Source organism: Syngnathoides biaculeatus, chromosome 23 (assembly GCF_019802595.1).
Source record: "Syngnathoides biaculeatus isolate LvHL_M chromosome 23, ASM1980259v1, whole genome shotgun sequence".
NCBI classification, from domain to species: domain Eukaryota; kingdom Metazoa; phylum Chordata; class Actinopteri; order Syngnathiformes; family Syngnathidae; genus Syngnathoides; species Syngnathoides biaculeatus.
The window spans coordinates 7,528,087-7,553,618 of record NC_084662.1 but is presented as its reverse complement, the minus strand read 5'-3'; the positions used below and the strand labels follow the sequence as shown (position 1 = coordinate 7,553,618).

General features: G+C 49.1%; 1 protein-coding gene across 3 annotated transcripts in view; it reads right to left on the bottom strand.

Moving 5' to 3' along the window:
- The window catches only part of fam184ab (family with sequence similarity 184 member Ab), a 34,174-nt gene that overhangs the window by 8,277 nt on the left and 365 nt on the right, over positions 1-25,532 (bottom strand). For 2 of the 3 annotated variants that reach the window (XM_061812189.1, XM_061812190.1), the window contains exons 2-16: positions 15,932-16,051; positions 14,744-14,902; positions 14,215-14,454; positions 14,069-14,152; positions 13,667-13,918; positions 13,420-13,555; positions 13,057-13,238; positions 11,791-11,976; positions 10,141-10,263; positions 9,901-10,062; positions 9,703-9,824; positions 8,914-9,064; positions 6,531-6,743; positions 3,039-3,192; positions 1,301-1,428 (exon numbers count right to left, since the gene is read on the bottom strand). In XM_061812189.1, the coding sequence (XP_061668173.1) occupies positions 1,301-1,428; positions 3,039-3,192; positions 6,531-6,743; positions 8,914-9,064; positions 9,703-9,824; positions 9,901-10,062; positions 10,141-10,263; positions 11,791-11,976; positions 13,057-13,238; positions 13,420-13,555; positions 13,667-13,918; positions 14,069-14,152; positions 14,215-14,454; positions 14,744-14,902; positions 15,932-16,051 (2,412 nt within the window). Of the gene's footprint in view, positions 1-1,300; positions 1,429-3,038; positions 3,193-6,530; positions 6,744-8,913; positions 9,065-9,702; positions 9,825-9,900; positions 10,063-10,140; positions 10,264-11,790; positions 11,977-13,056; positions 13,239-13,419; positions 13,556-13,666; positions 13,919-14,068; positions 14,153-14,214; positions 14,455-14,743; positions 14,903-15,600; positions 15,655-15,931; positions 16,052-25,532 lie in introns of those variants that run through there. The other variant, XM_061812191.1, reaches the window with a different exon arrangement.

Here is a 25,532-nt window from a genome sequence, read left to right as displayed (position 1 = left end):
AAAGAAAGACGGTACACAAAAAGAGTTTTCAAAGTTGTAATACCTTAGCTTAGCTTAACATAGCAACAACACGGTAGCATGAACTGGGCTGGTGAAAAAAAAAAAAAAAAAAACATACCGGTAAAAAAAAGCAACAGGGTAGCACAGCGCTAACATAGCCGGTTAAAAAAAACAAAACATACCTAAATCACTGACACGTGGCAGTAACGCAGCAGCAACGCGCTAATGTGGTGCTAACGCTAGCGCGGCGCTAACAGGGCCAGTTAAAAAAAATACTGGTAAAAATCGCTAAGACATGGCAGTAACACAGCAGCAACAGGCTAGCACAGCGCTAACTGGGTCGGTAAAAAATAAAAAAGCATACCGGTAAAAGTCAATTCCTCGGCACATATATTCCACCAGTGTCACTCTTACTTTTTCTACCGCTAGAAAAAATGCACAAATTATCCGCATCAGCGCACAAGCCGCAGGATGGAGAGCGTGTGAAAAAAGTCCTTATGTACTTTATGAAATCATTCAAATAACATTTGAAGCGTATTGGTCAAATCGTCTTGTTATGGAAAATCAGTGCAAAATGTGTGAAATCGAGAAAGAAAATGTAACAATCACGCTCGCAAAACATTGGCGTGTATTTTCGCTCTCTCTCAATGCGACGTTTGTATTATTTAGCGGCGCCCGCTCGCGCCGTAATCAAGCGAGTTGCGACGCGCTAATGAGATGTTGACTTTGGGAGCAGATGCGCCGCTCGCCGCATCGGAACAACCCGGGCTTTTCTCTCCTTTTCCGACCCACAAAACTTTAATGAGCTCGTTTCCTCTGCGAAAAACGCGCACGATCCCGTCTTCCTTTGTCCAACTTTTTTGTTTGTTTTTTTTTTTAACATCTTTTAAAATAAGAAATAGGCTTGAATAATTCATCCGATGAGGACATTAGCCGAGCGAAACGGAGTCGACCCTCCCGCCGCGCCGAAAATAGAATTTCAACCGACTGTCCGACTCATTTGGAACATAATCGAACGACATCCAGCGCGAGGAACGCATCATACATTTTGTGCGTGTCCTCCATAAAAAAAAAAAAAGCGCCCACGCCGTGGGGACGAAAATTTAAAAGACGTGCGCTCATTAAAAGGCGCGCGTGCGGGCGAGCGGAGAGCCCGGAGGCCAATTGGACGCGTTTATGCAAACGACATTTGTCCAATTAGCCGCATTTAAAAACAAAAACACACAGAAAAATGCCACACCGCGACATTAAAAAAAAAAATAAGAATAAACATTGGTATTAAAGACGGCATCAATCGTACCTGGAGGCGGCTTTTCTCCACCGTCCTTTCCAGTTCCTTCTTGCCGGCCGTCACTTCCTGCTGGTGGTTTTGTCGCAGGTGCTCGATGGCCGACGCGTGGATGTGGTTCAGCTCCGATCGCAGGGACGCTGTGACGGAGACACGACAAAGACGCTGACCAAGGAAACAAAGAGCGGCGGTTTGTCTGTTGGAATCCACCCGTTGACTGCCACCGACGTATATATCCGTCCAGAAGACGACCTCACCCAGCTTGTCTGGCAAATTCGGATTTGTAAATCACTGTAATGGCGAACAGGTCACCGTAGATGGCGGCGTTGAGTCGCTTCGGATTTGAGAGCGGCACAGCTTTTGAGCAGAAGATGAAGATTGGGAAGTGAATGTCGGTTTGTCACGTCGATTGTGAAGGTGCGATATGGCAACACGTGGGAAGTTGGACTGGTTTTTGCAGCTAAGTATTTAAACATTTGCCATCAACAAAGTGTGCGTTGTAATTTCTTATTTTACCACCAAAAGCCCTTTATCAGTCTTGTACTTGGGATTTCATAGTTTGAAACTGGATCGGAGTCAATGCTCCACTCGACGTTCACACTCACAAAAACCTTTTTGTCCTCCGTTTTTGGAGAAACCGACCCACGGTGATTACAAAAAAGCTAAAAAAGACGAACAACTTTGATTGTGATTTTGTTTTCCTTTTGGTAGCTACGTTGCCACGGAATCCAAATCCCTCAAAATGTTCGGAACCAGCCGGCAATATGCGGAACTCCGCTCGGAGAAGCGTCGTGCCGGCGGAGGGAGACGGATGGCGGCGGCGCTCCGGTGTCGGGAGCGCAAGCGTGAAGGTTAGCGGAGGAACATCCATCATAGCCGTCGACGCCGTTCGGCACGCTCGGCCCCATCTGGAATGTTCCGTTTGGGTCGATGGAGCTCGGGATTGAACGGGCTCATTTGTAACGGTGGTTTGTTTATTTATTTATTTGCTTGTTTTTGAAATAAATTATGATACATATATATATATATAGTGCCGTCATTTCCGTCCGACAACCCGCGCCTTTTTCACGCACTTTCAACCCTGCGGTTTATCCGGTGATGCGGCTAACTTGTGCATTTTTTTTCAACAGCCGCAAGCGGGCACTCGAGCTGAAAAGGTAAGAATAAGACCGGTGGAATGTATGTGCCGAGGAAGTGACTTTTACCGGTCCTGTTAGTGCTGCACGAGCGTTAGCGCTGTGCTAGCGTGCTGCTGCTGTGTTACTGGCATGTCTCAGTGATATTTACCGTTATGTTTTATTTTAACCGGCCCTGTTAGTGTTAGCGTGGTGCTAGCGTCGGCGCTAGCATTGAACTCTTTCAATCGCGGCGCCGTCTGTGTGGAGTTAGCGTGTTCTGCCCGTGCCTGTGCCTGGAGACTCGAAATCGCGCCGTCGGTGTGATTGTGAGTGCGACCGTTGTTTGTCTCCATGCGCCCTGCGATTGGTTGGCAACCCGTTCAGGGTGTGCCCCGCCTCCTGCCCGACGACAGCTGGGGATTGGCTCCAGCGCTCCCGCGACCCTCGTGAAGATAAGCGGCTCAGATAATGGATATGTCTAAAAATGTAAAAGCTTGGTCGGCTAGATGACTGAACACCAAGCGTTTTGCAAGGCGAACGTGAACCCGCGTGGTCCTGCTCATGACATTTACGTACTCGACGTCTACATGATTTGTGAGTGAAGGCCTGGAGAAGCGCCGCACGTCGCGTACCCAGCATGGCCTTGCCCTCGTCCTCCAGTTCGAAGCGCAGCGTCTGCAGCTCCTGCTCCGACTGCTGCTTGAGGGTCTCCACGCTGTGCCGGTGGGCCTCGCGCAGCGACTGCAGCTCGGCGTGGTGGTGCTGGCGTAGACGTTCTTCCAGTTCCTGAACGAGGTTGAGGAAGAGGACGGTGAATTAAACATAAAGAAGAAGCACGGACGAGGAATGGGACTGAAAGAGAAGACAGAGTGAAAGAAAGACCGAGCCATCTCTCTTCTTTCGCTTCTCCAGGGTCAGGTTGGCAGTGCAACCTCTGCAGAATAGCCAAGACTTCCATCTTGGAAGCCACTTGGTCCACCTCTCCCAGGGGATCCCGGGACATCCCCAGGCCAATCGAGAGGTGTAGTGTGTCGAGTGAGTCTCAGGTCTTCCCGGGGGTCTCGTCCCGGTGGGCCGTCCCCAGAACGCCTCTTAAACAGATGCCCCAGCTACCTCATCTGTCTCTGCCCATCCCGGATGACCAAGCTTCTCACCCTATCTCTGATTGACAGTCCCTGACCAGATTTCACCCGTTCGTACCCCCAACTCCAGACCATCGGTGAGGCGAGGAATGTAGACCGTTCCAGCTCAACGCCTTCTTCACCACGACGCACCGCTACAGAGTCCCCGTTACTGCACTGACCCGCCTGCCGAGCTCCAATTCCATTCTTCCCTTACTCAAGAACAAGAACTCTGAGCTGAACTTAAACTCCTCCGCTTGGGGCGACCGAGATAGGACACGCCGTCCTTTTGTGACAGAAGACCACGGCTTCAGATCTGGAGTTGCCAACAGAACCAACATCTGCAAAAACCTCAGACGCAATAGAGAGGCTGGCAAACCAGACCCCCGTCAACCTGGGACTAGAAAACCAGGCCTTCAAAATTATGAATTGAATCAGTGACAAAGGGAAGCCTTGGCCAAGACAGCATCTTACTGTTCCCAATGTGTACCAAACTCTGACACTGGTCTGAGAAGGACCCAACAAGGCACAAGTGGAACCCTCCAGAACTCTGCTGAAGGTGTACAGCTGGTCCAACTGTCCACGGCCAGGACAAAAGCCACAACTCATCCTGAATCCGAGGTTCGACTTCCCGACGGATCCTCGTCTCCAGCTCCCTCGAATGGACTTTACCGGGGAGACTTATGGGTTTGATCCCCCTGTAGTTGGAACACAACTAGGGGGGACCTCCAGAAGTGGTTCTCCGTAGCCTACATTTCGGAAAGTGGTTGAACTATTAGCTGACGGTCGGCCACTAATGAGAACCAGTTGCAGAAGCACTCCATGTTGATTATTTGTTTTTATCAGCTGTTTTAAATAGTAATTTTCAAAAAACCCAAAGAACTCAAAGCGACGATTCGTCATCCAAGTGAACGATTGAACGGCTCCAAAGTTTGCAGGTGGAACATCCTGACTCAGCACGCAGGTCTTGGCCGTATTCACTCCTGCACACGATGGCTGCGCGCCAAAGACTTTTATGCGGGCGCTCTTTGAAATTCAGGACGCAGGCGCAAAGGTGAAGAACCTTCGGCGTGTTCCTTTCATCAGGCCAAATGATCCCCGTCTGACATGAGTGAGATGGAAGCCAACAACAACATGGTGGCTGCCCCACGTAACTGTTGCTCAATTTATTCCATTTTTGAATAAATCACTCCCCGGGTGCAGCTCAGAAAACTGCGGATGCTGCACAAACGCGCACAGACGCGGCGTGATGGCTAACTAAGCTCCCCCCCCCCCCCTCAAGCGCTCGCAATTATGAAACATACGAACGGCTATTTTTATGACGCAGTGAACTCCCGCCACATTCGGTAATTTCGACACTTCATGCGGATTCAGGTGGCGCTTCTTTGAAAGGTTTATAATTACCACATCATCAGCGCCACTTTTCGTTAGCCCGTCCGTGGGCTTTCGCTTTTCAGTTTAGCATTAAGCTAACAGACTGTTGTTAAATTAAATGATCAAGCATCAAGCAAAAGCATGGAATAAAAAGATTAATAAAAATATAATAAATAATTAATAATAATTAATGTGAATAAGGATAAATAATAAAGAAATAATCAAATGATTAATAAATATATAGAGATTTACGTAATTAAAATGGCTGTAAATAATTTTCTTGCATTGGTGCACAGTGGTGCAGTTGGTAAAGCGTTAGCCTCATAGTTCTGAGGACCCGAGTTCGATTCCGGCCCCACCTGTGTGGAGTTTTCATGTTCTCGCCATACTTGCGTGGGTTTTCTCCGGGCACTCCGGTTTCATCCCGCATCCCCAAAACATGCAACATTAATTGGACACTTTAAATTGCCCATAGGTGTGATTGTGAGTGCGGCTTTTGTCTGTCTCTTTGCGCCCCGTGATTGGTTGGCAACCAGTTCAGGGTGCGCCCCGCCTCCTGCCCGTTGAAAGCTGGGATCGGCTCCAGCAATCCCCGCGACACTTGTGAGGATAAGCGACTAAGAAAATGTACAGATGGATACGTTTCTTGCCACATTTTCTCTTTTTGCTTAATGGACATTGTGCTGCTCCTTCTGGTTTGTACAATGCGGCCACCTGGGGGCGGCACAAACACACAAACTGATACGCGCAGTGAGACGGCCACAACTCTGATCGGTAAACTGTGCGGGACACCATTGTAAAGGAAGAAGAAGAAGAAGAAGAAGAAGAAAAAGAAGAAGAAGAAGAAGAAGAAGAAAAGTTGCTGACTAATCTGCCAAACTGCCGCTTGTTGCGAAGCGAGTCGAGTTCACAATTATGAGTCAAACTAGCGCTCAAGCGTACGTCGTCGGCTGTTAGGTCGTCCTCGCTTCTTTTCTTGCCTGGCAACAAGAGTCTCTCTCTTTCTCTCTTTCTTTATCTCTCTCTCTCTCTCTCTCTCTCTGCCTGCACTGATTTTGTAATGCAATTCCGCTTAATGATTATAAACCAAGCCGGGCAATTTTGCGTCCGCGCTGGTGGAAATGAGAGCGAGCGTGTGGGAGGAAAGAAGAAAGACGGCGTTTTATTTAGCGCTCCCGTTCTCGGGCCGCGCAATGACGTTGGCACATAAATACAGACATAAATATGGAATGCGTGTCTTTGCTTGGCACATTTCCACACCGGGAGATGGCAAATAAAAGGAAGCACGACTTGTCCCGACCTTAAGCTTTGACTTAATTACGGCTGTTGACGCAAAATGAAAATTGGGATGGAATATTTTTTGATTGAGGGACGTGGGAGGGGAACAATTGAATCGTGACGCAAAAATGTACGTTTGTGAAGTTTTTTTTTTTTCGTGGAAAATGGCAAAAAAAAAAAAAAATGGACAAAGTGATGTTACATAATAAGCACATGAAATGAAAACCTGCCACCCCTTCGAGGCTTTCTGGTGATCCCCAAATCAAGTTCATCCGTTCTCGTCGCGGCCCGTTTCGTATTGGTACTGGTTGCGAGCGACCCGAAGGGGGAGGCTTGGCGGGCGGCGGTCACCTTGATGTCGCGCTGTCGAGCGTGCTCGACGTCCTGCAGGGCGCAGGACTGCGCCTCGTGCAGCCGCTGGTGCCGGCGCTGGTGCTCCGTCTGCAGCTCGTCCAGCTGCGTGCGCAGGTGCTCGCGCTCCTGGCTGAACTGCTGCTGAAGCTGCTGCAGCGACGACTGCGACTGCGACAGCTGCATCTCCAGGCTCTGCTTCAGCAGGCAGATCTGCAGCAAAAAAAATACACTCAATGCGCAACCTTTGAAGCACAATAATTGTCGTTGTAATACATGCCGGTAACAATGGAAAGAAAAATATTTAGATTGATATTTTTCAGATCTAAAACGTCATGAGGCAGCACGGTGGCTTCGCTGTAAAGGGTTGGCCCTCACAAATCAGAGGACCTGGGTTCAATCCCGGCCTAGACTGCGTGGAGTTCGCGTGTTCTCCGAGTGCCTGCGTGGGTTTCCTCCCACGTGCCAAAACCATGCAACAATAATCGCACACGCTAAATTTCCCGTAGGTGTGATTGTGAGAGTGGCTGTCTCACTCAGTAGTCTGTCTCAGTGTGCCGTGCGATTGGCTGGCAACTGTCACGCACCAACGGTGCGCGGCCGGACCCAAATGCGGGACTCCGAGACGAGGACATGATGTTCAGTGGGCTTTATTTTAAACAAAAGTTGTGCACGACTACACAGTCCAAGAAGGCAGGACCCAAAACAAAAGAAACAATGCCCGATAACTATGAGTCAACTAAAGAGCGTAACCAAAAGCGTGACCGGGCTATAATGGCGCAGTAGCGGAGTAACCCCAGATGCGGGAAAGTATACTCAACGAACTGGCGAAAACACGGGACGGGATAGGGTCCACCACCTCTGTGAGGATAAGCGGCTAAGAAGATGGATGGATGGATGGATGGATGGATGTGTAAAAGCTGCCATTTCACAAAGTACAGCCTGTTGGTTGTACCGTCCACATGTCCATCATCAGTCCTCTTTTGGTTTCTGCTCTCTTCACGGGCGCACATTGCTAATTCATCAGCAACTAAGAATAAAACATGAAAGCCGGCTCGCGTCACATCGCGCACGCGCTCAGTCGCTCGTGCCCCAAATTTGGAGAATTTGCCGTGACTGGGACGTGAGTCACGCACAAGCGTCGAACGGGGGGCTCGCGTTAGCATTAGCGTTGGCGACGCACACGTGCCGCCTGTACAGCTGTTGAAAAGCTGCAACGGAGGCACTGTACAAAACATCTTTGAAATGACATACTTTTATCTCTCTAAAATGTTTTCAGGAAATTGAAAAAAAAACCCACTTTCAGGTATTTCTTAGGGCTCGGTTTAGCTTAATGCTAACCAACAAAATATGAAACGCCACAGACGGACGAACAAATTGCATTTATGGGACTGTGTTCTAACCCTTTTAGCGATGCATACTTGCACACAAAGAGTGGAGCAGCACATGTGGATGGACAAGACAGTAGTCACAGGTACTTATTATTTAGCCCTTGTGAAAAATGAATCATATTAATGCAGTGCAATGAGTCGATCGGGAGTAGCCGCACAATGTCCAATAAAATTTGCAAAAAAAAAAAAAAAAAACGGTTGAATTCTTTATATTTGATTTAATTATACAAGTATTGTGTTTCTATAAAGTCAACTATTTTTGTGCTATTCTCCTTGTCCACATTATTTTTTTGGTGAGGCGGGAATAACTTCACGACGCGTTTTATCAGTCACAAGGACGCTCAAAGGGAATCCGGGACTTGATAGTGAAATGAATTTGCAACCTTTTATATTTCAGGCAGTCTCGATGAACGGGCCGGAACCGAGGGCCGCCTGAGAGCTTCGTCTGACGGCGAGGCCAAACGCGACCGTGCACGTCCGTCGCGACATCGATAACGGCGGGTGGACAAAAGCGCCGCGGCGACGGAGTGCGCCACACGGAACAAGGAAACTCATCGCTCCTGCGTATTGATTATTTTTTATGCTTCTGTTGCGCCGGTGTGATTAAATGAAATCTGCAGATGCAGGCAACTTTTTCAAGCTAAACTGCAGCTCACGCCGATCTATCAAAAATAATATCGACAAGGGACCGCCGATCTTCTCTCGTGTTGCGGAGAAATTGAAAACGTCCCGTCGTAAAAACGCCAGCAGAAAAGAACGCCAGGCTTTAGCGGGGCCAGTTTCCTGTCACCTGGTCTGCAACAGTTGCGCCAATTGAGCACTGACCGGAACTTCAGCTACACGACAAAAAAAAAAAAAAAAAAAAGAAATTTGCAAAGCCGGTCCAGAATGCTGACGAGAACCCGCAGAAGCGCTCTTGTGGTAGTTAGCTAACGTTGCGTTTGAAATGCAGCGAATGGCAAAAGAGAAACGAGCGCTTCCCAGGGCCGCACCTGTTCCAGCAGGTCGTCCACTCTCCTCTGCCAGCTCTCTCGGGCGTTGGCCATCTCCTGCTCCTTGCTGCGGGCCAGCTGGTTCAACGCCGCCGCTTTGTCCGCCTCGTGCTCCTCCCGCAGCTCTTCGCGGAGCTTCTTGCATTCCTGCCTGCAGCCACGCAAACGCCACGCGGGGGTTATTAGAGAGGGCAAAAAAAAAAAAAAAAAAAAAAAACGACGAGCGTGCGGTGTCCCGTCCGCGTCGTCTTGCATCGGAAAGCGGCGAGTGCAGCGGAACGCCGAGCGAGAGGCGAACCACGTCGGCGCGTTCGACTCTCTCAGCTCATTTTGTCCCTTTTCACGGTTGTCGTGTTGTCCTTTTATGTTTCCATACTTCTGCAGACATCAAAGGTGTCTGGAGCATGTGCGCGCGTGTGTCTGCCTTTAGCCTGAAAGTTGCCACCTCTGAAAATCGCCAGTGCACAAGCGTAGAGAATCCTGAAATGAGCCGGACGGGAAAACCGCTGGCCAAGTGCCGACGAGAACTCAAAAGTTATCCGGCACAATTTTCCCGGCAACGGCTGCTCGCGTGGACAAGACGCAGCAGAATTTCTCCCGGTTGCTGTCTTGTCATATTGAGGACGACAAAAAGACTGCCGGCGCTCGAGAACCGTTTCTCCTCGTGCGTCTTTTGCACTTGATGTCCGGTTTTACTCGGCACTCGAGCAGCAGCAACTTTTCTCGAGTGTCTCGTCATTCTTGCGGTTTTTCCCAACAAGGCCAAGACAGGACAAACAAGTACCTCACCTGAGGGTCTCGGTCCACTTGAGTTCCAGCTCCAAAGCCATCTTATCCATTTTATGCTTCTCTTCTTCTTTGGTGCTGATGACTTTGGCTTCATGTTGACGCGTTTGGACCTCCAACTCTCCCTGACGCGCACACACACATCCAAACATTCTATTCTTGGTTCCGGCCCGACTTGCGGCCGCCGGGCGCCGGTGGCACCTGCAGGGCGGTGAGCAGGTTGCTGGTTTCCCTCAGCCGGCCCCGGGTGGCGTCCAACTCCTCCAGCAGCTTGTCCTGCGCCTGCTTCATGGTGGCCATCTGCCGCTCGGCCGCGCCCATGTCTTCCTCGCCCTGCTGCGCCTGCCGCTGCAGTCGGCACACCTGAGCGGCGAAACCGTCAGGGCAAAGGACGAAGGCCTGACCGGGTCTGGAAACCCGAATTCGAAAGCTTCCTCTCACCTCTTGGTCGGCGGCGTCGAGCTTGGCGCTCATTTCCTCCCTCAGCTGGTCCAGTTCCTGGAGCAGGACGCTTCTCTGCTCCTCCAGCGTGTGGCGCTCTCGCTCAAACTGCTGCTCCAGATCCTGCCACACACAAACACGTTCCCGTTGAAATGAAATATTTTTGGAAAAAAAGCCAACACGAGCGGCAGGCAGCACGTGTCACTTTTGGATCCGGTCTGCCGCCGTCTTTTCCAGAAAAACCTGCGATGTGCCTCCAGGACCGTTTGGAGCTTTCCGGGGACTCGTTAGAGACCAAAAGCGCAGCCGGACGGCGATTCAGTGCAATGTTTTCAACTCGCCTTCCGCGGCGAGCTCGTCGGACTCCCGCTGGGCTTCCAAATTCTGCGCCACTTAAAAATCAACATTTCAATCATCTTGCCTTCCATTTTTAATTTTTATTTTGGGGCAGGAATTCAACTCTCACCGGTCCAATATTCTCATTTGTTACTCTAACCCTGTCTCGAAAACACAAACCTTGTTCTAAGGTCTAACCCAGACCTCCGACCCGGACCCTTTGTCTAAAACCCCAAAGATTTTTCGACGCGCAAAGCCAGGCCAGCACTGTTATGATCATATAACGCCATAATACTTCCTATGTATGGAACCGAGTGTACACGATGATGATGATGATCTAACAAGTATCCAGGACACAAGCAGCTTAAAAGCGGTGGCACGAAACGCTCCCACGTTGGACTTGAATGCATGTACGCGGCACGCTGATGCTAAGTAACTTCAAATATTCATCCTGCAAAGTACGCACACACGCACCCGCGCTTTCATCATAATGCTCGGCAGCCACTTTATTAGGCACACAGTCGTGCTCCTCCGGGTCTCCAATGAAGCCTCCAACAGTTCTTTTTACTTTGCTAGCTTGATTTACGCGCTCAATTTGTTCGTCGAGCAAGATCCTGGCCCCATTTAGTCACTTTTCCCCACTCAAATAAATACAAATGCCATCAAAAAAGTTTTCACGCAGACATATTCTTTATCCTCTGAGAAGAACAACCGCTATTACCGATGGTGTTATACTGCCCTCTGGTGACCGCGGGGCGCACACCAGAAAGAGCAGCACAACGTCCATTGAATTGAAGCCAAACAAAAAAAAAAAGCATTTGAATTTTTTCCATTCTATTGAATGAATCATGACATGATAATGTCCGACCAGTGTTGGGGACTAAATAATTTCACGTTGTGAAATAATGTAGCGGCACGGTGGATCAGCTGGAAAGCATCGGCCTCACAGTTCTGAGGTCCCGGGTTCGATCCCGGATCCGCCTGTGTGGAGTTTGCATGTTCTCCCCGTGCATGCGTGGGTTTTTTCCGGGTACTCCGGTTTCCTCCCACATCCCCAAAAAACATGCGGCATTAATTGGACACTCTGAAATTGCCCCTAGGTGTGATTGGGACTGTTCGTGTCGATGTGCCCCGCGATTGGCTGGCGCCCGTTGACAGCTGGGATAAGCTCCAGCACTAACCGCGACCCTTGTGAGGATAAGCAGCTAAGAAGTGTGTGTGGGGGGGGGGTGGGGGGGGTAATGTAATTGCACGTAGTTTGTTCCCAAGAACGGGGGCGGTCCCCGTGACAACGGCGCACACGGCCCGACTCACAGCCAACAGCTTGTTTTTGTCCTTCTCGGCCCCGCCGAGCGCGTTGTCCAGCGCGGCGCGGTGCTTCTTGGCCAGCTCGTCCAGGAGGCGGGCCTGGTTCTCCTTGGTCTGGCTGCTCTCCTCGTCGTAGCGAGCGCGCAGGGCGCCCATGTCCTTCTCGTGCGACGCCTTCTCCTCGCCCAGCGTCTGCCAAGGAACGCAAACACACGCGCGAGTCCATATGCCGCGTCGCCGCTCTGCAAATGAGCAGGCCACGACTCGTATTTGGTTTTTTTGTTTTGTTTTTTTTTCCCCCCACGGCTGCGCGCTTCTCACGCGGCATGTGCCTCAACACCCATTCGTTGTGGCAATAATTATATGTTTTTCACACACGGGGAGACGTTAGCTGTATACAATGCAGTAGTAGTTAAGAGTGGCCAATGTCTTTTGAAGCAAATCCAACAAAATTCTCACCAAAACGGAAACCTGAGTTTTGTGCCTGCGTCGTTATTACCAGTCGTGGAAATCTATCCAAAAAAAAAAAAAAACACAATAAAACTTTGGCAGGCTGAACCCGCAGACGGCTCCCATTGATTTTCGGCCTTCTGCCGGCGCCTCTCCGAGGACAAGGCGGCGGCAAAATGTCAGCGCCGAAGGGACGACGAAGGCGACGTGAAGCCTCCGCACTTGACATTTCGCGCCGGCGGCTCCTCGGGCGACCTTTTCGAAAGATTCCCCCCCCCCTCAAGACTGGCAAATACGCTTATTGACACCGTCACTGACGTTTGATTGTTAAAATGCGACTTTAACCCTTGCCTGCAGGTCAACTTATTGATCGTAGGTATGAATTTCATTGGACGTGCTGGGACAATTATTTGTTTTACTGCTTCCTGACGTGACGTCGACTACTTGGGGGAACGCAACTGCCAACGGAGACGTCCGGCGGCGCCTGCCCGGACTTATTTTGTGTTCCGAGTCCAAATGTTTGCTCCGATCAAGCTTCACTCAACAACTGACGTCAACTATCGCAATCCGGTCCCGCCTGACTGCCGATCGTCAGCTGTCCGACTTTTTATCTCATCACGATGACTAATTGTCGTCATGACGACTTTGAATCGTCTTTCAACATTTCTTTTCAACCCAATAAATTCTCGAATTGGAGAGGAAAGACGACCAGAACGTGTGTTGTGAGTCAGCTCCATTGGAAAAAAGGGAAAAACAAAAAGAATAAAGAGAAAAAAACTGAAAATAAATTGAGCAAAGCTTGTCTGCGTGCAGCGTGAGCACCTTCTGCAAGGACTGCAGCTGCTGCTTGTGCCTGTCGTCCAGCGCTCGGCTCTGGCCGCGGAGCGCCTCGCGTTCCTCCTCCAGCCTCAGCACCTTGTCCTTCAGGCGGCTGCGCTCGTTGTCCAGGTCTCGCACGGCCGCCTCCTGAGTCATCTGGGTGGCCTGCAGGCTGCTGATCTGACCTGAGAACGGTTCACGTGATGATGTCACGCTGGCGCTTAAAACACGGCTACGCCGGAAAGCCCTTGTGTCCAATTTCGGTGGAGTTTCCATATATATATATTTTTTTTTTTTTTCAGTTATGCGTTTGCCAGCGGTCGGTCGTCACGTGGGTCCGGTATTTTGGGATGCGCACTGGCTTACTGGCTTTGAGGAGGATCTCGGTGGCCTGCTGCTGAACTCGATCCCGGGCCGCCTCCAGCTCGCACTCGGCCTCCTTTTGGCGGATTTCCACGATCTCGGAGTTCTGCGTCACCTCGTCCAGCTGCTTGCTCAGCTCCTGAGGAACCCAAGACACAGAAATTGCAATCAGAACAGCTTGACCCCGTTTGCAAGTTTGAGTGACCACTGTATCCAGTCGTTCTTTCTCGCGGGTACTGGGACTACTGGCCTTGACGGCGCTCTCGGAGGAGGCGAGCGAGGCCTGCAGCTTGTGCGAGCGTTCGCGGTGCTCGCGGGCCTCGTCGGTGACGCGGGCCAGCTCGGTCCGGAGCTTGCCCAGAGTCTTCTGCAGCGCCGCCTCCTGCGTCTGGAACTCGCGGCGCAGCTCGGCCTCGGTGCGCTTCCACGCCAGCAGGTTGTCGGCCGTCAGCTGCTGCGTTCGCTTCATGGCCTCCAGTTCGCGCTCGTAGAAGGCCTGAGCCTGAAGGACACCCAAGACAAAGGACAGAGGCTCGAATCTGGGTCTGAACCAGGTCAGTCAGGTCAACTTGCTGTCCAGTTGTTCTTTGAATTCAGGCGCCGCAAAGCTCTGCGATTGTGAGCGGCGCCTCGGTGGAGGTGTCGGATGTACCTTGCTGAGTTTGGCCTCGTACTCCTCCACCAGTCTCTTCTTGTCCTGCTTGAGTTCTTCCACTCGCTCGGTCAGAGAATCCACCTGACGGAACCAAAAGCGGACTCAGCGCCCAAGTTGCCCCCAATTGGCTTTTTGTCACGTACCTCGGCTTTGTGCAGCTGGCCCAGCTTCTCCTGGTCTTTGCTGTAGTTGGCGTTGTGGCTCTGGTGGCTGCGGAGGAGCTCCTGGACCTCCTGCCGGTGTTGGGCCTTCAGCTCCTCCAGCGCCGCCTTCTTCTCCTGCTCGAACTGCGCCTGCGCCTGCCCGAAGGTGCGCAGCTTCTCCTCGAACGAGCGCCGCATCTCCTCCACCTCCCGCGACATGGACACCACCCGCTGCGTGTGCTAAGAAGGGCGGGAGACGGGCCTGCGTTCGGTTCAGGTCAAACGGCAAAGGCCGAGTTCGGACCACTTTCGGGTTGAGCGAGGCACTGATCAGACAACTGGTCGGTTTGCAAAAAAGAAATCGGTCAAGCCAATCGAACGCATGGCGACCTTGGAAAACAAACGTGATCATTATTCTCTCATCGTCGACTGAAGATGATTCCCGGACTGCGGGTTGGCGATGAAACGAGACGAGGAGGCCGACAGGAATGGCCGCTGCTGACGAGGATGGAAATGATGATGACGATACCTGCGCCTCGGTGCACAGCTGCAGGTCCTCCACCCGCTGCCGGTAGTTGTCAAACTCGGCCAGCGCTTGCCTCTTCATCCTCTCGTGCAGCTCCATGGACTCCTCCAGGGACTGGATGCGCCTCTTCAGGTCCATCTCGTCGCTGATCTTGCTCTTGTACTGCGAGGGGAAGAAGAAGAAGAAGAAGAAAAAAAAAAAAAACGGAGAAAAAACCCACAACGTTGTCATCCGACAGCATATGGCACCCTTCGGGGTGAATATTTCCACTGTGACGAAACAGCTGGTGGCCTGTTGGCGACGTTACGCGTTTTAGCAGCAACCAGCAGGTTGTTTGCTGCCTAAACGGCAAGTCGAAAAAGGAAGGAAGCTAAAAAAAAAGCACATCCAAAGGGAAGGAAAGAACAAGCCAACCCATCCGCGGACCGATCCGTTGCCTTTGTATCAATACAGTTTGACTTCACGCGATTGATTCTAGCTTTTTTTTTTTTCCCCCTGGCTACAGACGGGCAGTCATGAGGATGAAAAAGAGGACGTAAAGCGATTCACGCTCGTTTGCACAAATAAGACGGCCTCGTTGTGGCGCTGCGATGCGTTTTGAAGCGGCCCGAGCGCAACGCGACAGATTCCGGCTGTTTGCAGGCGGAGGGATGGAAACCGGAAAGAACGTCTTTGGATCAAGGAAACTGCCGCGTGTGTCTTTCGTGAAGTGATGGAGGTGGAATGCAGCACTGAGCAGCCGGGGAAAAAAAATGTCCGGTCATTCGTGAAGTCACGCGCAGCGACAGGAAGTACATTTTGAAGTTAGTCTGTAGAACAGCGTCCCGTTGCTCGACTGATGCAGTTGATTTTGCAATTACCGTAATTTCCGCGACTTTTTTCACAGGCTTTCAACCCTGCGGTTGATGCGGTGGTGCGGCGCTAGCGTTAGCGCCGTGCTAACGTTAAAACTATTTCTGCGTACCGAGGCTTATAACCAGGTGCGCTCCGTAGGCCAGGAATTTCGGTAACCACGGAAGAGAACGATAAATTTAGGGTTCCGCCCCCCCCCCCCAAGAGAAATCACATTTGCTTTGTTCAAAAGTACATCAAAGAAGTTGTCGGCAGCCTGCCTGCCTGCCAGTGCCGATCTTCGGACGATATTTTGCCGTTTTTGGCTGAGCGCGCGGACGCGGAAGGCCTGGAACCCACCTGTAAAATCTTCTCTCGGGTCTCGGAGAGGATTTGCTGCACCTCCTCCTCGTGGGCCTCCTTCAGGGTGGAGATGGCCGCTTCGTGCTCGTCGTTCTTGGTGTTGAGCGCGTAGATCACCTGCGCGAGCAACGGAAATTCATTCACGACGGTCAAACGAGGAAGTGCTGTTGGAGCAGATTCAATAAAAAAAAAAAATGAAGAAAAAAAATACACAAAATGTATCATAACCAGACGGACTTTTTTTTTTTTTTTTTTTAAATCAAGAAAAATATTTCTTGTGGTGCTTTTGAGGGATGGTGGTGCAGCTGTTGAGCGTTGGCCTCACAGTTCTGAGGTCCCGCGTGGGTTTTCTCCGGGCGGGCACTCCGGTTTCCTCCCGCATCCCAAAAACATGCAACATTAATTGGACACTCTCAATTGCCCCTAGGTGAGATTGTGAGTGCGATTGGTTGTTTGTCTCTGCGTGCCTTGCGATTGGCCGGCGACCAGTCCAGGGTGTACCTGCCCGAAGATAGCCGGGATTGGCTCCGGCACTCCTGTGACCCTTGTGAGGATAAGCGACGAAAAAAAATGGATGGCTGTGACTATAAACACTTTATCCGCCAAGATTTGTCTGAATTTCTTTTGGAAGTTTACACCGGGGGGGGGGCGGGGCTTCTCCTTCCCTGCACCACGCGAGCGTTCCCGAGACGACTTTGCGGCCCTCGAGCGCGATGATCACTTTTTAATCCGCTCGCAGCGCCGACAAAGCGGGGAGGCGGACGCGGGTGGGATGTCTGCGCCTGGGAACCGAGGAGGAGGAGGAGGAGAAGCGTGGGAGGACGAAGAAAAAGAAGAAGACTCGGCTGAGCTTGACAGCGTAGCAAGACGCGTGCTTGATTTTGGCTTTTCGTGCCGGCTGCTAACTTGCGCACACAACAAGCGACGTCGGGACGCTTGCACTTGACCTGGAAAGATGGACAGTCACTTGTGATCACATTTTAACTGCTGCACATCACAAAAATGCCCGTTCAACGACGCGCAACTTTGGAACAAACTCCAGAGAAAACCAATAAATGCACAAACACGCAAACAAACAAACGACGCACTGAACCAACCAACCCAGAGACAAACTAGCAATCAAAAGAAGAAAAAAAAAATAATAATAATAATCCAACCGACGAACCCTCGCCCTAAAGAGCAAATCAACGGACCCAATAACAGCCGATCCTAAGAACAAAAGAACAAATCCACCAATGAAACCACTTTCAAACAAATCACCCAACCAACAAGGAAACTCGACGAAAGGTCAAAACGAACAGCAAAATAAACCACGGCACAAACGGGAAAACTTTTGAACCTAACAAGGAACCGACAAATCGCAGTCATTAAAGAAGGCGCCAAAGAACTAAAGATGCGCAAAGAAAGGAATTACTCGTCCAACGGGAAAGTACCAATTAAAACCATAACGGCGCTCGTTTTGGTGGTCGAAGCGCACACAAATTGTCGACCGATGAAATTAATTTTCTCATCAGTGTACGTATAATGCAGCCCAAATTGTTGGCTTTTAACTCTAGAGGATGACCCCGTCCCCCCCCCCCAAAAAAAAAACAAAACAAAAAAAAAAAAACAACCAAAAACTTGCTACATACCTTGAACAATTTGCATGATTCTAACTTTTTGGGCTTCTTCCTCAGCTCAGTTCAAGAACTCATTAAAGGGAAATTCCGGTGGTTTGGTATAACAATGTATCCGATAGCTCATGTAATATGTACTGTATCTCAAAAATGTCATGTTTATCCTCTCTCGTTTAATGGTGGTTTGAGAAGATTTTTATCAACAATTACGAATTTTCCGCCATTTTGGGGAGTCACGTGACCTCCGTGCGCGGATGTGACGAGTTACGTGCGGCACCAAAGGCTCGATTACGATGGGAAACAATTACGGCCAGAGCTGATTTCTCGGATTTATCCTCATCTGATGAAGAAATAGCAGTATCGGTTGATAATGTAGAATTTCCGGATGTTCCTCCGGATGGAAATGACCCGGAATCTGACGGGCGAGTTGCGGCTGGCTCGTCGGACAACCGAAAATTCAACGTTGTTTCCAGCCAGAGGTTGAAATCTGTATGGAAGTATTCTTCCGTCTTCCCGATCAAATCTACATGAAATGAGAGAGGATTAATATCACATTTTCAAGATATATTACATTTGACGTGAGCTCTTGGATACATTGTTAATCCAAACCACCGGAATTTCCCTTTTGATAAAACTTGAAGATACTTCAAAAATCTTGCTCGATTTTTTTTTTTTTTTTTTTTTTTTTCCTGATCCTCCAAAGTCGAGAAACGTCCACCTGGAACATTTGGACCGGGTTCTGTCAGCAGAGGCTCGGAATATTTTTAGAGCTGAGTGGGAAAACGGCAATTACCTGCAGCACAGACGGGTAAAAGGGGGGTCGGGGGGGGGGTGTGCTAAATACTTTCTTTCACACTGACACCCATATCTGAGCGACCGGTTTCCAAGGCAACCGGACACATCACCTTCGTAAAGGAGGGAAGCGGACGCCGGACGAAGCCGAGGCGAGGCTAGCGCGGCGCGATGCGCGTCTGGCTGGCGAGCGATCGGGTCGAATCGTCACGGCGATAGCTAACGACGACGAGCGGATTGCAGAACCCGGGAACGGACCGCGGAGCGAGCGGAGCGAGCCGACTGACAAATGAAACAAAGAATAAATTTAAAAAAAAAACACAAGGATGCAACTGTAGGACAAATCGATGAACAAACTACCAAACCAACTGCAATGCAAAAAAACAAAGCAGCCGACAAACTACGGAAATCAAACAACAAAGCACAATTTCATTGATTTAACCTTTATTGAAACAATCGACCAAAGCATGTTCGGCAACCGGATCAAAGAACGAAAAATCGACCAATGAAACAATACCAAATCGATGAACAGGTAAACAAGACCAAAGAACAAGTGAGTGACGCCACCAAAAAAGTGACCAAAAAAAAAAAAATATGAACAGATGAATGCATCAAACAAAATAAACAAAGAGGAAATTGACCGTAAACAAAAACAATGCAGAAAGTTGCTTATGATGCTACAGCAGGAAGCTCACCACATAAAATATGAAAAAAATCATCCAAATAAAAAATGTAATTTGATCACGCCAACCACCAAAGGATGAACCAACAAACGACCCAATCAACAAATTACGAAAAAACTGGGAAATCTTTGGCCAATTAGCGAACAGGTGCGAGAAATACGGTGGCCCTGAAGGCTCAAAAAGGCCCCAAATGACAAAGACGAAGGCAAAAGAAAACGTGCGAGAAGCCCTTTTTGAGATCCTCCTCAAATATGCGCGAAACCGTTTGCTGCGGTCCTTATCCTCATCATTGGAAATTTGCTGAATTCACCTTGATGTGCCCAAGACACGAAGTCGATCGAACGTTCCGAACTCAAATGAACTTTTGGGGACCGACACGTACGTCAGCCGCACATGAAATACGTTTGGGGGCGAGTCGCCCGCAACCGCGTCGAGCATACGGCGCCACGGCCACGACGGATGCGCGTTACTCGGCCGTTTGTATTTTCCTTTTTCCGAACCGAGCGGCTGCGCCGCGCTACTGCCGCTTTGCAAAAATCAGGTCAGATGAGTCACCGGCGGCGTGCCGCTCAAAGCGACAAATCTCTAATCCGACGTCACCGCTGTTATTTGTGCGCGGGCGGCGGACGCGTCACCGTGACGACGGACGGCAAAGAAATTCCGACTTCGTGAATGGCGTTCTGGGAAAAGAACGTGAAAACTCCGCACAGTGGGAGGCCCGAGGATCGAACCCAGAACTTTGACTGTGACGCAGATGTGGCAACCACTATGACTACCTAACGCATTGCTAACATTTGACTTTTCAAACTACGGTGGTAAAGGCGGCATTTTTTTTTTTTTTTTTTTTAAAAAAGGAGAAAATCTCATTGCGACAAGAAGGACATCGCTCAGTTTTTCCCAACTTCCTGTCACGTGACTGAAGTGCAGAAGAAACGTCTTGTCGACGTCTCGCCACGCCGTACGCGCTCGTGAGCGGACGCCGTGAACGGGGCGACGATGGCCGCCGCGGCCAGGGGGAAGCGCGCGCAGCTTGTCAAACGCGCAAACGCAAACAAGCGCTGACTCGCATTCTCGACGCCAGCCTGAGAGAAACCCGCCGAACTCCGACGGGGAGGTTCGGGTGGGGTCGGCGCACCCGAGGACGAGAAACTTCCCCGAACTTTACTCGTGCTCCGTAATTAGAGCGCGTTCTCCAGAGCCAGCCGTGTCAAGTTAGCATATTAGCGCTACGTTGACGCTTCTCGTTTGTTCTCTTTTGCGAGCGTTTGTCTCTCTGCAAGTAGAACACTTCCCCCCCCCCCCCCCCCCACTGTCTCTGTTTTTCTTCTTTCCAGGGGGTTTGTTGTCATGGAAACTGCGGCGCTCTTTTGTTGTCGCGCATTCAACTTTGATGGACTCGTTAGCACGCGGCCGCGCCAATAAAGCGGATAAAGTCTCAAATGAGGCTAAAGGAAAGTCTGGTGAAACTGAGGAGCTGAAACGCTGCCCGAAAACGCCTCAGCCAAACGACGCCCATGACAATATACGGACGTGCGATGCTAAATGCTAAATCAACTGCTTATGCTAATCACGCAACACAGAACCGCCATGTAAAGCTTTCTAGACGTTAAATAACACATTCAACGGACAAACTAAAGGCTACACAAAAATGCTATGCTATGTGCGAAATCAAATATTATTAATGGAAACTAAACGCAATGAAAATGGAATGCGTTATGCAAGTCTAGAATTTCTGATGGAACTGATGCGCTAAATGCTCTGTGAAAATACAGCAAAAAGACACAGACAGGAAATGATGAATGCTAACCCCAACATTCGAGATTGAACTATAAACCAAAAGGCTACATCAAAATGCTAAGCTATGTGCGGAATCAAACTCATTGTAACTGACGAGAAAAATGCCATGAAAATGCAAAGCTACGTGCTAACGTCAACTGCTAAGCTATGCTATTTAAAGCTCTCTGTGCACACTAAATCCAACATTTTTGATTGCGCTACATGTTCTGTTAAATTATGTAATAAAGTGACGCAGACGGGAAAAGACGAATGCTAACCCCAACATTTGTGATTAAACTATAAACCAAAAGGCTACATGAAAGTGTTAAGCTATGTGCTAAATGAAACTCTCGTTTAACCAACAAGCAAAATGCTATGAAAATGCACAGCTACGTGCTAACTTCAAGTGCTAATGCGGCACATTGGGTTTGAATAACATAACATGTACAGTTCTAAACATTATTATTTTTGGCCCACCCGGGTAAACACAACACAACACATTTTTTAAAAATAATTCTTTACCGCTCAAATTCAACCCTTCTGTAACTGGACACGTACAACATATTTTCTTTGAAGTGTGTTCGTTCTTATAATAGCAGCAGTTCGCCAGCGGGGGGCGATGTGTTGCAGGTAACTGTTAACGGATGCTACTTTTGTGCTGTGAGCTAAATGTGTATTCTGTGCTGTTTACAAAAACAAAATAAATACAACTTTAATATGCGGCACAAAGAACCGTGTGACTCCATTCTTTAAAGTGTAACACTAAGCTATGCTAATTAAAGCTCTCTCTGCGCACTAAATCCAACATTTTTGATTAAAATGACGTGAAAATGTGAAACTACGTGCTTGAGGTAACATACTAGTTAAATGCTAAGCTATATGCAAAATCCAGCATTATGTAAAGCTCTCGATAGATGCAGAATCCAACATGTTACTGCTATGTGAAAATGCTAGGCTACGTGCTAAATGCTATTGTACACAAATAGACTGCCGGCACAAAAGCTATTGATGCATTTTAAATGCCGCCATTTTGTCGTGACATCCATCGAGCGGTGGGCGCAACGCCGACGTCTCTTCTTCCATAATCTCTGCGTCCGGTGACATAAACAGTCCGGTACATCATACTTTGACGGCGTCTCCGTGGCGACGGCGGTAAGGCGCAAGAGGGGTTTTTGCGCCGCGATTGGCCGATTGCTAGTCGGCCAATCAGAACAAAGAAACGCAGCCGACAAATCATACTTCGCCGACGTGCCCGCCGCGCGCCCACAGTGGCGGTATCTTAATGAAATCTGTCAAAGAATTGCATCCTCCTTCCTGCGCAGGTTAATCAAACGCACGCTCACAAATCTCCCCGCGGCTTTCCGTCCTGCCGGAAACGCCGTTTAGCCGGATTAGAAAGCGCAAACGGCGGGAATTGCGGCGAGGCCCGGAACGCGTCACGTGCGGTGGAACCGATCCGAGGAAAGGAGCCGGCCGGGAAATTTGAGGTTTGAAAAAAGCTAATCGGTATTTTTCACGACTTCGCAATCAACCAACAGATTCAATGTATTCAATTTTAATACAAATAAAAATGCCAAATATTTTTTCAAAAACTAATTTAAACAAGTATTTCATCAAATGAATGTGCATTTATTCAATGTATATACAATTTGAAGTGTGGTGGCGTGTAAAAATTCAACAAAATATAGCAATTATGTATCTAAACCGTAAACCCGAGAAAAATTCTAATTACCTTTAGCGCGTTGATTTTATCTTGATTAACCAACTACATGATTGAGTGAAAAAATTCCAACATGTATGTGCATTCAAATATTTTACGATTTGATATTTTATTTACAATACAAAAATAAATAATTCCAGAGACTCGTTAGCATAAAAACTCGGCAACTCAGCAGATAGCCACCACTTCGACGTGTTGTTCACCTTCCGCATCACCGATCCACCGCTTATTGTCACCGTCAATTGTTTTTTGGGGTTTTTTTTTGCATTCGCTTGACAAATTGGGCTTATTTTCATCTAGTATCCATAAACCATAAAACTTTTATGATGTCTTAGAACGTACCACCCCCCCCCAAAAAAAAATTGCAGTATTTATTGGCTGAAAAATCACAAGATCCCACAAATATTTCTACTTCTCTCGCTTCCAAATCCCCACAAATGGCTTCCACCTCGTTTGCTAAGCGTTACTTTTTACTTTCATATTCAAAGCCACATTTTAAAAGCAAGTCATAAAAAAATGAAAGGACGCCACCTGGCAGCCTCGGCCGTACCTAATCAAACGTCTGTGTGTGTGCACGCAAGATGCTAATGACACACTCCGACCTGCCACGAGTTCCAACCTGCTTAGGAATGTGTCGTTTTTATTTTTATTATATATATATATATATATATATATATATATTTTTTTTTTTTTTTCAAAGCCCAGACCTCCCCCAAGGCAAGTCCGGAAGTTCCGGAATGCCCTTGAAAGGCCGCCGAGCGCCGTAAAACGCTGTGCTGCTTGCTTATTGTGGAGCATTGCGTAAGCTAAAAGCAGCCGCCGACGACTTGGCTGCGTGCAGAAATAGTTCATCGCAATCTGCATAGAAAGCTTTGCAAATTCCAGCAAACGGAAGCGAAACGATAAAGCGCATGAAATATCGGGCAAATCCGAGCACCTGTACGAGCCGATATTCTTTGAACGCCGACCAACTGTTCGTTTTTGAGTTGACGCCAGTTATGATTGGATTGCGGGGGTGAAGATATTGAATAAGTGGACGCATGCAGCAAGAAGCGTTTAGGGGGATGAATACAAAGAAGACGAAAAAGAAAAAGTACAGAATTGAAGTGAAAAGCGGCGGCACGGTGGCCTCACAGTTCTGAGGACTCGGGTTTGATCCCGGACTCGCCTGCGTGGAGTTTGCGTGTTCTCCCCGGGCACTCCGGTTTCCTCCCACCTCCCAAAAAGACGCGAAAATTGCCCCTAGGTGTGATTGTGAGCGCGGCTGTTTGTCTCGATGTGCCCTGCGATTGGCTGGCGACCGGTTCAGGGTGCGACCCACCCGCCTCCTGGCTGGTGACAGCTGGGATAGGCTCCAGCACTCCCCGCAACCCTCGTGAGGATAGGCGGCTAAGAAAATGGATGGATGAGACGAAAAGTGACTGCACGAGTACGCGCGGGTCCACCGTATCCGTTGTCTACGTCACTTTTTTTTTTTTTCTTCTTCCAGAATGTATTCACAGCCTGTGTGACATTAATAAATCAGGCCACATTTTTAGGACTAATTTCAGTGGGGAAAATCAGACATGCAAGTCACGTGACTTGCAGCAAACACTTGGAAGCAGTCGGACTTGAAAAGATTGAAGCCTTGAGTCGTTGCCACGTTTACTTCAGAGCTAAACGGAAAGAGAATTAGGATGGAAGTAAATCAGTGCCACCAGGATTTCAATTTGAAATGGAATCACATTTTCAATAATTGTATTTCAGTGTAACTTTTCAATGTCAACACTGCAACTGGCTACAATTCGCTGTCTGAAGTTCACCGTCTGTGCCAGCAGGCAGGGTTACTCCAGGTCAGAACCGAACAGCCAGCCAATCGCAGTGACGGCTTTCTTAGTCACGTGACGTCACCTGCTCCACACGCGTGTCACATACAGCGAATTGGAGCAACTGTTGAAAATGTGATCACTTTCCATTTCAAATTCAAATCCTTGTGACACTAATTTACTTCCATAAATGACATGTCGTGAATTTAAAAAAACAAATAAACATACGGGTGCGTGAATCTCCGCTCGCATAAAGACGGAGGCCGATGTCGTAACATGGTACTGAAAGGATATTTGGACGCGAACGGCGCAGCTACACGCGCGCAGGTAATAAAACAATATCGGCATCCATTCCGTATCCTCTGCGAAATTCGGTAAACATTACTGCAAGATAAGAATGAATGATGACCAAAGAGTTTTTAATTTCTTTCTGCTCTATTTAACTTGAACTTGACCAAATGTGGTGGAAACGCAAACAGTTGGCGGGACCGCTTCGAGATCCCTTGCGAGCACGTAAAAGCGAATTGACTAGTTTGGCTACTTTTTACTTTTTATGGCTGTCAAACGTCAAAACCGGTCCAGTTTGCCAAAATCTATCGAGGCTCCAAAGTTTCAACACGAAGAAAATGTGAGCAGACTGTTGCGGCTGACGACCCCGCACGCGCCTCGCTGACGGATGCCGCATCCCGACAACACGCTCTCACCTTCAGGCATCCTCACACCTCTCCGGAGCAACACCACGGCAAACTTTCATTCAGAATCGCCAAAATGAAGACTTGGCAGCCCCCGAGACGCTGCTGCGCGCTCTCGTCGCGTCCGTTGACGACGGCGATGGCAACGCGCGAGGCTGCTCTCGGATTCGGCGTGCATTAAAAACCATGTATCGAATGCAACATAGTGAGAAATCTCACGAGCAACTTGCAGAAACGTGACGTTCTCTCGCATTTGAAACCGACAGTTCGGCTACCGGCGGACTGGAAACACCGCGTTTTCACCTCTGAGATTCTGCGCTATTAACAACGCCGAATGAACCGAAGAACTACACAAAGTCGAGGGAAATTCCAATGCTTGCGGTATCTTGAAGAAATCTGCACCGCCGAGGGTGCAAACGTACTACATGCGAATTCGCTAAGGGGGTCTGGGACCGAGAGTTAAAGGCAGCGGTCGCGTCTCGGGATGCAAAAAGACCCCCCCCCCCCCCACGCG